At 51.9% G+C, this 13,300-nt stretch overlaps 1 protein-coding gene across 3 annotated transcripts; it reads right to left on the reverse strand.

The window, feature by feature from the left end:
• Positions 1 to 6,763: 6,763 nt before the first annotated feature.
• Positions 6,764 to 12,689, reverse strand: Myl9 (myosin light chain 9). Of its 3 annotated transcripts, none has more exons than XM_021151325.3 (4): positions 12,590 to 12,689; positions 9,513 to 9,723; positions 7,780 to 7,941; positions 6,764 to 7,428 (listed from the first exon to the last, which is right to left on the reverse strand). In XM_021151325.3, the coding sequence occupies exons 2-4, from the start codon at positions 9,694 to 9,696 to the stop codon at positions 7,256 to 7,258; spliced, it is 519 nt and encodes a 172-aa protein (XP_021006984.1). In that variant the 5' UTR covers positions 9,697 to 9,723; positions 12,590 to 12,689; the 3' UTR covers positions 6,764 to 7,255. The 3 variants fall into 3 exon arrangements, with proteins under 3 accessions (XP_021006984.1, XP_021006994.1, XP_085688972.1); XM_021151335.3 differs by having other exon boundaries at positions 12,558 to 12,675; XM_085832846.1 differs by lacking the exon at positions 12,590 to 12,689 and adding an exon at positions 11,805 to 11,959.
• Between the last annotated feature and the right edge of the window lie 611 nt (positions 12,690 to 13,300).

Below are 13,300 nucleotides of genomic sequence, written 5' to 3' on the forward strand. Positions count from 1 at the left end.
AGCAGGCAGCAGGGGAATATTCCAAGGTAACTGAGCTGGGACCAGGATCCCATGTCCCCTCACTGGGTTAAGTGTTTTACGATACCCTTTTTGGCCTCTGGTGTCAGTGGATGTTGTTTGACCTAATTGGATAAGGCTGTGGTCCTACCTAAGGGAGACCAAAACTGGAGGCTGTTAGGTGGCCAGTCCAGACGGCTTAATCTCTACCCATTCACTTGGAATAGTTTTAGTTCTGTCAACAGGGGAAATTACCCTGTGGCTGTTTTAGAGAAAAAAAAAAGCCTATATTTTCCCTCTAAGTCTAGGCTCAGGTCACAGACTTTGGGCCTTGGGAGATTGGCATCCCCTTCCTGGTGAAGTGGGTCTGAGCTTTCATTTTGCTCAACAAGTCTCTCCCCAAAAGGGTGTAAGAGCAATCCAGGATTACCACGAAGGAATGAGACCCTTCCTTGGTCCCTAAGTCTATACAGTCTGTTTGGAGGTCCAAGGACACAAGGCTATTTTGGTGGTCCCTTGGACCCAGGTTTCTTTTCCTGATAGAGGGCCTGAAATGGTGGGCCTTGGTATCCACCAAGAAGTCAACTGACTATTCCTCCACTTGTTGGGTTACCCAAGTAGGGCCCTGAGCCCCGTTCCCTTCCGTTATACAAGTTCACTAGTTCAAGGACCCTTCAACAGTTATTAGATTCTCTTTGTTCTGAGGACATTCCCCTTTCCAGTGGCCTATTTCTTTATGGTATGCACATTGATCCTTTTTGAGGCGGGAAGGGGTGTGCTCTGAGCATTCATTATTTCCCCGTTCATTAGCCAGTCAGGTTAGTTGGCAGTTTCTGGACTCAGGACCACTTATGTCTTTCTGTGGCTAGCAGCAACTTGGTTAAACCCTGGATTTGCTTATCTTTAGGTGTTTCTCTGTTATTATAAATGTTTGTGACTATAGCCACTAACTTATATAGGTTTTTAATCTTCAAATCGGTCGAACTGTTGGAGAATTTTTATTGTTGTTTTTTTTTGTGTGTGTGTCTGGGGCTCTCTGGTTGATGGAAGCCATGTTGACTGCCATCTGATTCTCGGGTGCTTTGGGGTCCAATAGAGTGTAGGTGCAGTGGTCGCTCAAGGGATATGCCTGGTGACTCAGTCTGTTCCTGCAATGCCTGACTTAGACAGATTTGGGGGCCATCTAGTGGGCACTCAGAGATACTATCCTTCTCTCCCCCCACCCCCCAATAATAATTGGGCTCAATAGATCTTTATCCTCTTGTGGGAAAACTGCTCATTAAAGACAAAGTCTACCATTGACCAGATAACCTCCTGAGGCTGATGGAAGACCCCCTTTGTCAGCAGAGTTTCTCCTTCTCTGACCTTGTCCGGGGAGTTCTAAGCCCCCACACCTGAGGAGTGCCATGTAGTCTCAGTTAACAGGATCGATTGCCTTCCCTGGACAAAACCTGCCCAGACAGCACCTGAGATCCCTGAAATGCTCTCCCATGCTAACGAGGCAGTCCAGGTTCTCTAAGGCCCCAGCCAATGACCTTTGCCCATCCTGGATGTCCCTACCCTCAGTCCCCCAAAACTTTAGAAGCCTTCAATCACCCTAAGCAAAGTTGATCTGCCTCCTGACAAGCAGTCCTGGTGGGGTCATTCACTGTTTGTATTCACAGGGCTTCTGGCCGTCTTCTTCAACATCTCTGCTCACATGATCCACAAGAGCTGGGAGCCCCACAGCTTCACCCTACCTTCATTCACACTGTAGTCCTATCCTTTGCTGGGCCAGGAGAAGGGGAAGATTTCATAGATGAGGGTTCATTATCCATAGCGTGATCGTCTTGCCCCAGGGAAAGGTTTCCAGCATCCCCACCAGATCCTGTCCCTCTCCTCAGTACTAGAAAAGCTCAGGGCTAGTCTGCATAGTAATTACTTAGGACAATATCTGAGTCACACCCAAACACAGGAATACACAATGGCCTAGGAAATAGGTGGGTTGTCACATGAAAGGGTTAGTAGAACAGAATTCCCCTTGTGCAGGTTTTTTTACTAGGCCCAGAGGAATAGCATAATCAGGTATTTACTAAAGAACCCCTGGTGGTGGGTTTTAATAATAGACTAGCATTGCATCAGAGCATTCACTTAGCTCCTGTGTTTAGCTGATCTTTTTAATTAAGGGTTGTTCCTATTCTCAGTGGTAAACGCGGCCTGGCTCCCGCCATCTTCTTATGTATGCATTCTTTTTTCGTTTTGTGTCAATGTAACTTGGCGGATGTGTTCGCCTGGTTTTCTTGTTTTTCTTCTGTATTAAAAGTCTGGTGTTCGTTTGGACAAAATACATTCAGATTCAGCACTCCCCCTTGAGTCTGCATCTGTCTGTCAATTCTCGCAGACCCTTGTTCACCTGCAACCAGAAACCCGTTCCCCACAGATAGGAGACTCAATAGAGGTTAGTCTGTGGCAGTGCAGGAGGAGCTGAGAGTTCTACATCTTCATCCAAAGTCAGACAGGAGAAGACTGGCTCTCAGGCTGCTAGGAGGAGGATCTTAAAGCTCACACCCAAAAATAACACACTTCCTCCAACAAGGCCACACCTCCTAATAGTGCCACTCCCTGAGCCAAGCATTTATAAACCATCACAGATATGAGGCAGGCTTGGCCCAAAAGGAGAAGGGTGAGAAGGGGAGAGGAAGAGGATGAAGAGAAAGAGAAAGAAGAGGAGGAGTTACTCTGTGATGGAGTGGAGGGCTGGGGAGGAGAGGTAAGAGTGGAGGGAGAGGTGGAGGATTCAGGTGAATTAATGGGAGTTGGAAGTCTTACCCATCTTTGAGGTCAGGGGTTGTAGGGAGTGAGGTGGTCTTCCAATTCAGGATCTGCGCTGGGGGTAAACACAGGAGGGGTGGTAAATCAGCTAGATTCCCTTCCTGATTCTTTTGGCTGAATGGGAATTGTAGTCCCATTTCCTGGAGGGGAGGATAAGAGATTTTTAACCGGGAAGCAGGTGTCAGTTAGTTAATGCCAAGCCACAGATGTAGGGGACCTGATCTGGGTGACCAGGATGGTTGAAAACAGCATCTTGAATCTTGATGAGTCTAAGTTCAAAGGACCACTCAGGAGGCCAGCTGAACCAGAAGGCTGGCCATTTCAGTGAACAAAAAGTTTTGAGCTGTCCTGACTCAACATGGGTGGCTGAGGCAGCATCCTTAAAGTTCCAGAAATGAGAAGAACAGGTTCCAGATGGGTCTGAGAGTATGAAGAAACTTGACACATCTTTAGAACTAGCTCAGTAGTTATGACAACAAAGAGACTGACAGTGGATGCAACAAGAACACACACACACAAACACACACACACACACACACACACACACACACACACACACACAAACTCCGCCACAAATGAGAATCAGTGGCCCCAGAAGGGAGAGCACTGAGCATCAGTTAACTAGGAGTTGGTGGGCATGCACCAATCCCAAAGGGTTTCAAAGGAGCAACCTGACAGCCACAGGAAGGGTTGAAGCATCCCTCGGGCCCTTCTGGCTCTGAGATCAACAGTGCATCCACCTATTTATTCTCCATTGGGCCCTAGTTTGTCAGGATACCATAAAATGAAACCAAAGAGAAACTTACTGATTAGTCAGGACCACAAAAAAAAAAAAAAAAACCAAAGTTGCCAGAGACTTGGGGTTTCTCATCTTCAAATTGCGTGTTTCTAGGCTAATGCCAATGACCAAAATGTTGGAGTCACAGGGTGCACAAATAATGAGGACAGGACTACCGGAGTCAGAAATAAACTAAAAGCACCTTTATTTACAGGGGGAAATACTTCTAGTCAGGTAGGGTCCTGGCCAGACTCGGAAGCTGACCATAGCTCCAAGGGGAAGGAGCTTGCTCCTTTTAAAGCATAAAACCCTAAGCAGATGTTCAGGGGATGGTAAAGAAGTCTGCTAATTGGGGCTCAGTCCTTGAGTAATGTCTGTCCCCGCAGGCCAGGTGGTTTTGCTGTAACTGAAAAGAATGTTGGCATGCAGTAAAAGGGGGGTGTGGTGGTGGACCGATGTTTGGAGTTACTCTGTCCTCCGGGCTCTTCAGCAACAAAGGCCTTGTTCTGAGGCCAAAATCTGAGGCTTCTAAGTGAATAGCAGATAGGACATTTTCGGTTTACATCCTCCTGTCTCCTTTCTGGAAAACCAAGCTGATTTGTTGGCTGAAATGGCCCTCCAGAGTCAACTTGGCTTGAATCTATTGTTTTTAAGATAAGGAGGGCTCTGGATAGCCCTGGGAGAGAAATGGTTTTTATACTCAGGGGCTGTTAGGGACTCTCTCTCCAAAGTTAAAGAGAATCTCTTACAGAGGAAATGGAATAGGGTGACTGATCAAAACTGGTTTATGTTTCTTTTCAACTGGTTCCCATGGCTGCCCACTCTCGTCATTGGCCTGATGGAGTGTGTAGTTCTGTTTCTCCTGGTTACACTTTGAGCCCCTTGCATGATAAACTCCATGTTTGTTCAAGACAGAATCAATGCTATCAAACTTACAGTTTTGAGGGCATAATACAAGGAGCGGACAGGAGGTGTAACATCAAAGAAACATAAAGACGGGAGAATGTAAGAACACAGTTCTGAGCCCAGCCATCTCAGGGTCTGCTTCTTCCCAGGGTCAAACTAAGCTCCCATTCCCAGGCCCAGGAATCAATTCTTATCCTGTTTTTCTTTGTTTGTCTGTTAACCAGTAAATTATAAAAGAACATAAAGAAAGAAGTTGCCTGTTATCTAAAGTCAGGCACCCACATCCTATGTGTATGTGACTGGTTGCCTGTCCTGACCTAACTGACTATGGGCCGATTGCCCATTCCTTTGTTCCCTTATCTTTTTGAGTTTTGGACCACATGTCCAGGATGAGGTCCGACTACCAAAACTCTTAGTCAAGGACCTTGAAGCCAGGCGGCCCAGATAAGGCCTAATCACCAGTGTTTACTCCCCTCCTATGACTCGCCAGCCCAGAGCCGGGCAAAACCGTAATGAAAACTCCCTTGCTCAACACCCAGGTCAAAAATATGATATAGACAATACTATAGCCCCCCGCCCCCTCGGATCCCGAGCACTCAGAGAATAAAGGTTCTCTTTTTAAGTTCTTGTCTTTGAAGTGAGTTTTCTCAGCTTTCCCCCAAACCCAACAACAACAGAAATTGGGTGTGCGTCTAATTCCTAAACTCCTGTCATGGTAAGATGGGAGACAAACGGGTGGCTGGAAGCACTGGGGCCATCTAGTCTGGGCTGTATTGGGGCCAGCTAGCCTGGGTTACACAGTGCAGCACAGAACTGAGGTGAGCACCCATTCTGAAAAGCTGTCTTCTGCCTTCCACATGTGTGCCATAGTGTGTCACACACACACACACACACACACACACACACACACACACACACACACTAAGTCTTAAAAGAAGATCAGCTGAGCCTGGGGCTGCATGTTGGTAGAGTTCTTGTCTGGCATGCACAATGCCTTGGCTTCCATCCCAGCATTCTGTAAAGCCCATGCCGATTCGCCCAGCACGTGGGAGGCAAAGGGCTTTACTTTGCAGTCTAAGCTGATCTCGAACTTGCGATGATCCTCCTGCCTGGGCCTGTGGCATGCAGGGACTGTAGGTATAAGCCACCATGCCTTGCTCCCTGCTGTCATGACACTGACGACACTGAAAGCAGGCCTTTGGTGCTTAGATGGCTTAGCAAGAGGGTGTGGTGCCCAGAGAACAGGCCAAGGGCCACTCAGCTCTGCAGGTGGGGCTGGGATTGGGTCTGGAACACTATCTGGGGCTGCTTTGCACCTTATCTGACCTGGTCCCATCCAGAGTGGACACCAAGAACTTGTGGGGCTCATTTGGAATCGAGAGTGTGTGTATCTGGCTGCTTGCTACATAGGATGTAGTTGAGTGTAGCCTCCAGGCTGGGTTGGTACCCCCTCCCCACCCCCACCCCCACCCCCATCCCTACTGCTGTTTGTGTTATGGCTTTCCTCTCAGGGATCACTTTGGATCCAGAATCTGTCCCCGACCTCTGCCAGGGTCAGATGAGACATGTGAGGCCCCTTTCTCTACCCATAGACTATCAGGAGAGCCCAGGCAGTCCCCACCCTTTTGTAGGAAACATTGTCAGTGTCCCCATTATTCAAATGTGGTTAGCCTAGCCCAGCCTGCCTGCTGGAATAGAGTGTCTGTACGTATGTTCACACATTCGTCTGTGCGAGTGTGTGTGTGTGTTGAGATGGAGGGTGAACCAGATTGTGCATACAGTTCTGGCTGCCCAGAGCTGGATTGGATAAGGGGAACAGCTGGATTGCTGATCAGTGAGCTACTGGACCCCTACTTCTTCATTGTTCTTAGAGTCTCCCTTAATGTTAAGCGCCCCCTAGTGAAGTGACGTAGAAATCAGGCTTTAGTCCTGAGGCCTATGACCTTGACCTCTGACACTCCTGCCATCCCCCAGATTAAAGCCTGTTGTATGGGGTTTGGTGAGCCCAAGGGTCTTCCGATTCTGTCCCCTCTCCCCAGAGGCCTGTGTCCCTTCCATTTGCTGATCTGGTCTCAGCAGAGCACAAAGCCAGCACCCAAACTGGGGGCCTCTGAGGCTTCAGTACTGCACATCTGGGAGACCCACGAGCGCTTCCCCTGGACAGTGGCGTGATGCATCAGGGCAGTCACTGGGACGGGAGGAGAGTAAGACAGGGTAGGACACTGTCTGCCCCCCCTCCCTGCCCCTCATCACAGACACATAGACCAGAGATGGTGCTCAGCCTTGTATTAAGAGACTGTCCCTCAGGCAGCTTCCCTTCCCTCGATGCATTTTGGGGGTGCTGAGACAACTCCACAAGCCTAAGTGCAGACTGCCATCTGCTGAAGGGACATGGTGAATGGGTGTGTACCTTTGTGGGGATGCTGGGAATTAGTGTCCGACACCAGAACACGGGTGCTTCCCTCCTCAGGCCAGCCCGGGAATGGGAGGGCATGGCTGAGTGCTATCTTCAGTGGCTTTACCTTGGTGCTTGCTGGCCCCACCCTCAGCTAACCTCCCCTTTGTGGTCCCTCCTTGTAGGGTCAGAGATCCCTTCTAGTGTCTGGGCCCATTGTAGAGCACCTGCCTCACCCTGTGGGTCTTACGGTTCAGTTCCAGCCCTGGGAGCTGGGACCCTAATTCGTCACGGGGAGGGTAGAGTGTATGTGTTGGGGAGGTAGGTGACTGGGATGGGGTCTAGGCACTGGGGCAGCTAAGAACAGCTTAGTCGTCCTTGTCCTTGGCGCCGTGTTTGAGGATGCGAGTAAACTCCACATAGTTGAAGTTGCCCTTCTTATCAATGGGCGCCTCGCGGTACATCTCGTCCACCTCCTCATCCGTGAATCGGTCGCCCATGGTGGTGAGCAGCTCCCGCAGGTGGTCCTCGTGGATGAACCCTGAGTCACGGCACGACGGGGTTAATGACTACAGGCTCTGGCCACGCCCACCCACCCTCCCAGCCCTCGGAAACCTCACAGTGGGCGGGGCTAGAAGACCCTCCTCAGGGCTCCCTAGGCAAGAGTTTACAGACCGACTGTGCACAGTGTCTGTGGAGACTGTGACACTATGAGGGGGAAATTATCTGTGACAGAAGCTGGGGTAAAATTGGCAAGGTGTGGTTTGATCTCTGGAAGGTTTAAGCAGTGTGTCCTGGGCACTGGGAAGTTGGGGACAGCGATGTTTGGCCCAGCCCCTTTCCTTATAGCCCAGTTCCCCCTACCTAGCCCAGGTCTCCCGTGTACACTGACCTGAGGCCTCCTCATCAAAGCAGGCAAAGGCATTGCGGATCACATCCTCGGGGTCTGTGCCGTTCAGCTTCTCCCCAAACATAGTGAGGAACATGGTGAAGTTGATGGGCCCTGGCGCCTCGTTCATCATGCCCTCCAGGTACTCGTCTGTGGGATTCTTCCCTGTGGTGGGTGGACATTGCGGCTGCTGGCCCCAACCTGGGTGACTCCTTCCCAGTGACCTTTGTAGACTGGGAAGCAGGTTCCAGGCAGCCAATTTCCTGCCTTCTGGGCATCCAGCTCCTATCCCCGCCTGCTTTTGAGGTATGAGGGCATGCCACAAGTTCCTGGCTCCTTCACCATTACGGTGTAAGATCAGCTGCCCCATGTGCCAGGTCACCTGGCGTACCCCCTACCTCCCTTGTGCCAACAGCAGCCTTACCGTGACAGTAAGCCACTGTTCTAATGGTCTCACTGCAGTCATTGGCACAGCCCTGGGATGCTGCAGTCTGCTAGGTTCAGATCCCATCTATGCTCAGGGCTGCTGTGCCTCCTTGGGCAGATTGCTTGTTCTTTCTGAGTCTTTGCTTGCCACCCCCAAGAGGGGGCTGCATGGAGAATTAGGGTGATGGCTGTAGAGCTTACTACCATGTCTGTCTATCTTTTCTTTCTTTCTTTCTTTCTTTCTTTCTTTCTTTCTTTCTTTCTTTCTTTCTTTCTATCTACCTAATTCTTCTATCATGCAATACATCCTGACCACAGTTTCCCCCCCCCACTCCTCCCAGTTCCCTCCTCCAACCTCCCCTCTATGGACCCACCATACACAGGCAAATGTTTTTCTGGCTATCTACTTAGACTCAGCCAGTCTCAGGGATGTGAAACCCTAAATACAAGATGTGGCCTGACCAACGGAGGAAGCCTTATGACTGTGTGCCTTCTGAGCCTCAGGCCCCTTGCTTTGTTTTTATAAGATGCCCAGAGGAGTTCTTAGCCCATGAGGACCAGCCCTTTGTCCCCTGACACAGTCTTTCTCTTCTGGGATGCTGAGAGGATCTAGATTGGAGTGCTGGGTTTTCTTCTGGGGAGAGAGAGGCCCCAAGAAAGCCTGGCCAGTAGCTGGAGAGATGGCACCCCCTTTTCTAATCTGTGCTGCTGGCCTCCCACCAGAACTGTGGTCACAGGCAGTCCAGTAGGCATGGAACAGTGCCAGGGACTGACAGGGATGGCCAAGCCCAATGGTGTGGCAGCTGTCCCAGTGCTAGACTGATCTTATCTGTCATCCCACCCTGATCCTCTGGCCTCACAGAAGGCTATGCCAGGAACTGCTGCTGAGGGTGGCTGGCTCTGGCCGGCACATGGGGAGAGGTGCACTCTGGTGTACCCGTCTGAACATTGGCAACTTGGACTTGATCTGTAAGACCCTAACCTTGGAGGCATCATTGGGGGTACAGAGGAGTGAGTGCTCTGGCCTCCCTTCTAAGCCTCAGTTTTCCCATCTGTACAAACTCAAAATGCTGGCACATTTCTATAAGATTTACCACACAATCCAATGCACAGATCTGACTTTCCCCGGGGAGTCAGGCTGTCTAGGTTCAAATCCTGAGCTGGTCCTGCTCCTTGCCTCAGTCTTCCTCTCTGTTAAGTGGGCAGACCCGGAGCAGTATGACCTGCAGTGGAGCACTGCAACTCTCATTTCACAGGAAGTGCCCTGTAAGTGCTGAGCACTTCCCTCCCTGAGCACCGGTCCCACTCACCCAGAGAGGCCAGCATGTCGTGCAGGTCCTCCTTATCAATAAAGCCATCGCGGTTCTGATCAATCATGTTGAAGGCCTCCTTAAACTCCTGGATCTGGGACTGGTCAAACATGGCGAAGACATTGGACGTAGCCCTCTGGGGCCTCTTCTTGGTGGTCTTGGCCTTGGCTCTCTTGCTCGACATCTTGGCTTTGGGTGTTGGGGGGCTTCCCTACAGGGAGGGGCGGGGGATGATGATGGACAGAGATCATCCCTGCCTTCCCTTGAGGACTAAGGTTAGGTCTCAGCTTGCTCTTCAGGGCATCCCACAGGTTTGGGCCCCCAGCCACCTAGTTCTTTCTGAGCATAGCCAGTGGGCTGTGATCCTGAGTGCTTCATCTATCTGTCTTCCTCTGGGAAGTGAGGACAACAGAGCAGCCTGCCGCAGGAATCAGTTAATTTAGTATCTAGAGAGGCCCTGGAGTGGTGCTGAGCCTAGGAAGAATTCATTTTGCTTTGAGTGGGTAAAATAGGATTGGCTTGGTGCCAACCATTAAAGTGCTCTGTCTACTTCATTTCTTCATAGCAATGTGCCCATCTCAATGGCGGGACGATAGGGCTCTCCTAGGAGGGGTCGGACCCCCCAGATCTGTACTCTGATAATACCCTCCCCCAGCTCTCCCCATCCCTCTCACTCTATGTCCCTGCACCCCTCCCCCAGCCCTCCCCAGCCCTCTCACTCCATGCCCCTGCACCCCCATCCCTCCCCATCCTTCTCACTCTATGTCCCTGCACCCCTCCCCCATCCCTCCCCATCCCTCTTACTCTATGCCCCTGCACCCCTCTATTCCCCCCATCTTCTGCACAGTCTGTGGAACACAGCTGCTCTCCTCAGGGAGCCTGACTGGTCCCTAGTGGTTTCATCCTGTGCCCTCCGTACAGGATGTACTTCCTGTACATCGAAGCTCCCTCAAGTTGAAACTACAGTCCATTTAGACCTGGCGTTTTGGCCTCGGCTGGTCTCTCCCATCCTATTCAAACTCAGACCTTCAGTCGCCTCCTTAAAACCCCTCTCCACATCCCAAGAGTAAACCTCGATGCTCCAGCCTGGCATGAAAGGACCCAGTGTGCTCTCCCAGCTCCTGACTGATCCACTTTGTCTCCTCCATGACCTCTAGCATTCCACAGCTGTTCCAGGACTTCCTTCCAGCCCCTCCTTCTGTAGCTGTCCTCAGGCTGAGCTCTAGAGTCCCCGGGGTGCTGTTCTCCACCCTTATCTTGATAACAAACACTTGCGGACACCCTCATCCTTCACCACTAGGGCAGCCCACAGCAGCAGGCTAGTAGAGGACTCTTTAGTGAAAGGTTTATGGGCTCCACTGTACAGATGGGGAAACTGAGGCCAGGGAAAGAATTCAACCTGATCCCATCATAACTTGTGGGGAAAATACTTCTGTCTGCTTCCCCTCAGCTAGCCCAGGTCTAGCTAGCATGTCTTCTTCTCTGCCCTGCGCTCTGCAGACCTTGGCCCAGGGCCTATGTCCTTCCTCCTCTGTCCCTGCCTCTAATACCCTTTGGGCTGGGGTCATGGTCAGCTCCAGCAGGTCCCAGGGCCACATCTACCTGCAGTCTTGAGACTCTAGCTGTATAAAACCCAGTGAGCCCCACAGCATGCACCAGGCTTTGGGGTTTCTTTGTGTAGTGCTGGGTGGGAATTGGTAAGAACCGGGGGCAGAAATGTTGTCCCTGGAAGCTGTCCCCCATCTCCTGTGGCCCAGGCTGAGATGGCCATCAGCTAGCTTTCTTTCTTTTCTTCCTTCCTTCCTTCCTTCCTTCCTTCCTTCCTTCCTTCCTTCCTTCCTTCCTTCCTTCCTCCCTCCCTCCCTCCCTCCCTCCCCTCTCCCTCCCTCCCTCCCTCCCTCCCTCCCTCCCTCTCTCTCTCTCTCTCTCTCTCTCTCTCTCTCTCTCTCTTTCTTTCTTTCTTTCTTTCTTCCTTTTTGTTTGTTTGTTTGTTTTGTTTTTTTGAGACAGGGTTTCTCTGTGTAGCCTCCGGCTGTCCTGGAACTCACTCTGTACACCAGGCTGGCCTCATACTCAGAAATCCACCTGCCTCTGCCTCCCAAGTGCTGGGATTAAAGGCGTGAGCCATCACTGCCCAGCTTGGCCATCAGCTTTCTTAGCCCCTCCTGTCTGCAGACCTCTAGGGCAGGCCCAGCTAGGGTCCCCTAGTGTATCCCTACCCTCTCTCTACATCCCTGAGAGGCAGTGCCCCCCTCCCCCCACCACACACACACACACAAGGGAAGTGCATACCTTTGAGAGGGTTGGGAGCCAGGACACCACGATAGGCTGGGGCTAGTGGGTAGCAGGTTTGGCTCTTGAAGGGCCAGGCACTTTCTAGACTTGGTTGAGTGACTTAAATTAGGAATAAGCTGTGTCCTTAACTCTGAAGTCATATGCTCCCCTCTCTGGGGTCCTAGACACCAAGGATCAGACAGCTGGAACTTGGCGTGGTCATGGCTAGACCATCCCTCCCTCCTCATTACTAGTCCCCATAGCTGGCTGTGCCAGATACCCTGCTTTCCAACCGGCTCATCAAGCAACTGGGGCAGCTGGAGGGTTGTGAAGAAGCCAGGACCAAGACCCCCTCATCCCACCGTTCTCTGGTGCACACAGCACTGGAGATAAGGAAGGCATGAGGTGGTTACCATCCCTCCTGGGGCAGGGTTTGCAAAATTGTGTGTTGCGCTGTGCTTCCCTGGGCTCAATTTCCTCTGCCACACACAGTTTCTTGGGTCAGGGATGCCCTCAACCCCCTCACTGGCATCTCTACAGGCAGGTAGCCTGGAGTTTCCAGGCTTGGTGTGTTAGGCTCTTTAGCAAAAGGACACTCTGGATCCTTGTTTCCTTGCCCAAAGACTAGTTTTCCGGGACGCAGAACCACCAGTTGCTCAGTCCCAGGCCAGGGTCCCCTTTAGGACCCAAGCAAGGCAGTAGCCCCAGCCCACACCACTAAGCATGCCACAGCCCTCAGAAGGCCGGGTGAGGTTCGGCCTGATCACCTACTGTAGCTGCCCGGGTGCTGAGTGGGCTCCCACCTGCTGCAGAGAAGAAAAGTCCTTGGCGCTGCTGCGGTGCTTCGAGAGTTGGCTGGCAGCAGCTCGGACCGATGCTCAGAGATCTGGGGGCGGAGCCCGGGCTGGAGGGACCGCGGGGCGGCCCGGCCTTACAAGGCAGAAGAATGCGCAGGGGGTGGGGTGGGGGCGGGGCTGAGGCAGCCAGCCCGGCCTTATTAGGCCTCAGCTTGCAGGCTGAGAAGCTGGGGTGCCCCTGGAATAGCCCCCCTCAACGCAGCCTTTCTCTGGGTCGGCCCAGGCTGGGGCATCCTGGAAGCAGATTGAGGTGTCAAGACTGGCAAGAAGGGCGGAGCCTTCAGCGTTTCCCAGCTCTCCGACCCCTTCTTGTTCCAGAGGCCCCTGCTGGACCCGGCCAAGTATGGTCCTTTTTTCAGTGAGACTCAATCCTCACAACAGCGGCCATCACTCTTTCCCTAGGGCTTTCCGGCATTCAGTTACTTTGTAAATAGCTGCCTGGCCTCACAACGGGGCAGGCAACTGATGCATCTGCCTAGGGAGCCCTGGGAGCCTGAAACCGCCTACATCCCGGGACAGTTCTGAGCTCGGCTGAAATGGAGTTAAGGGTGATGCTGGGGAAAGGAGCCAGATTGAGAGGAGATGGAGCCAGATGCGGTGGTTCATGCCAGTAATCTCGGCATTTGAGAAGCCGAGGCAGCAGGATTGCCAACATTG

The sequence above is a fragment of the Mus caroli genome, unplaced genomic scaffold, assembly GCF_978045245.1.
Source record: "Mus caroli unplaced genomic scaffold, Mus_caroli_1 scaffold_2, whole genome shotgun sequence".
Classification (NCBI taxonomy): domain Eukaryota; kingdom Metazoa; phylum Chordata; class Mammalia; order Rodentia; family Muridae; genus Mus; species Mus caroli.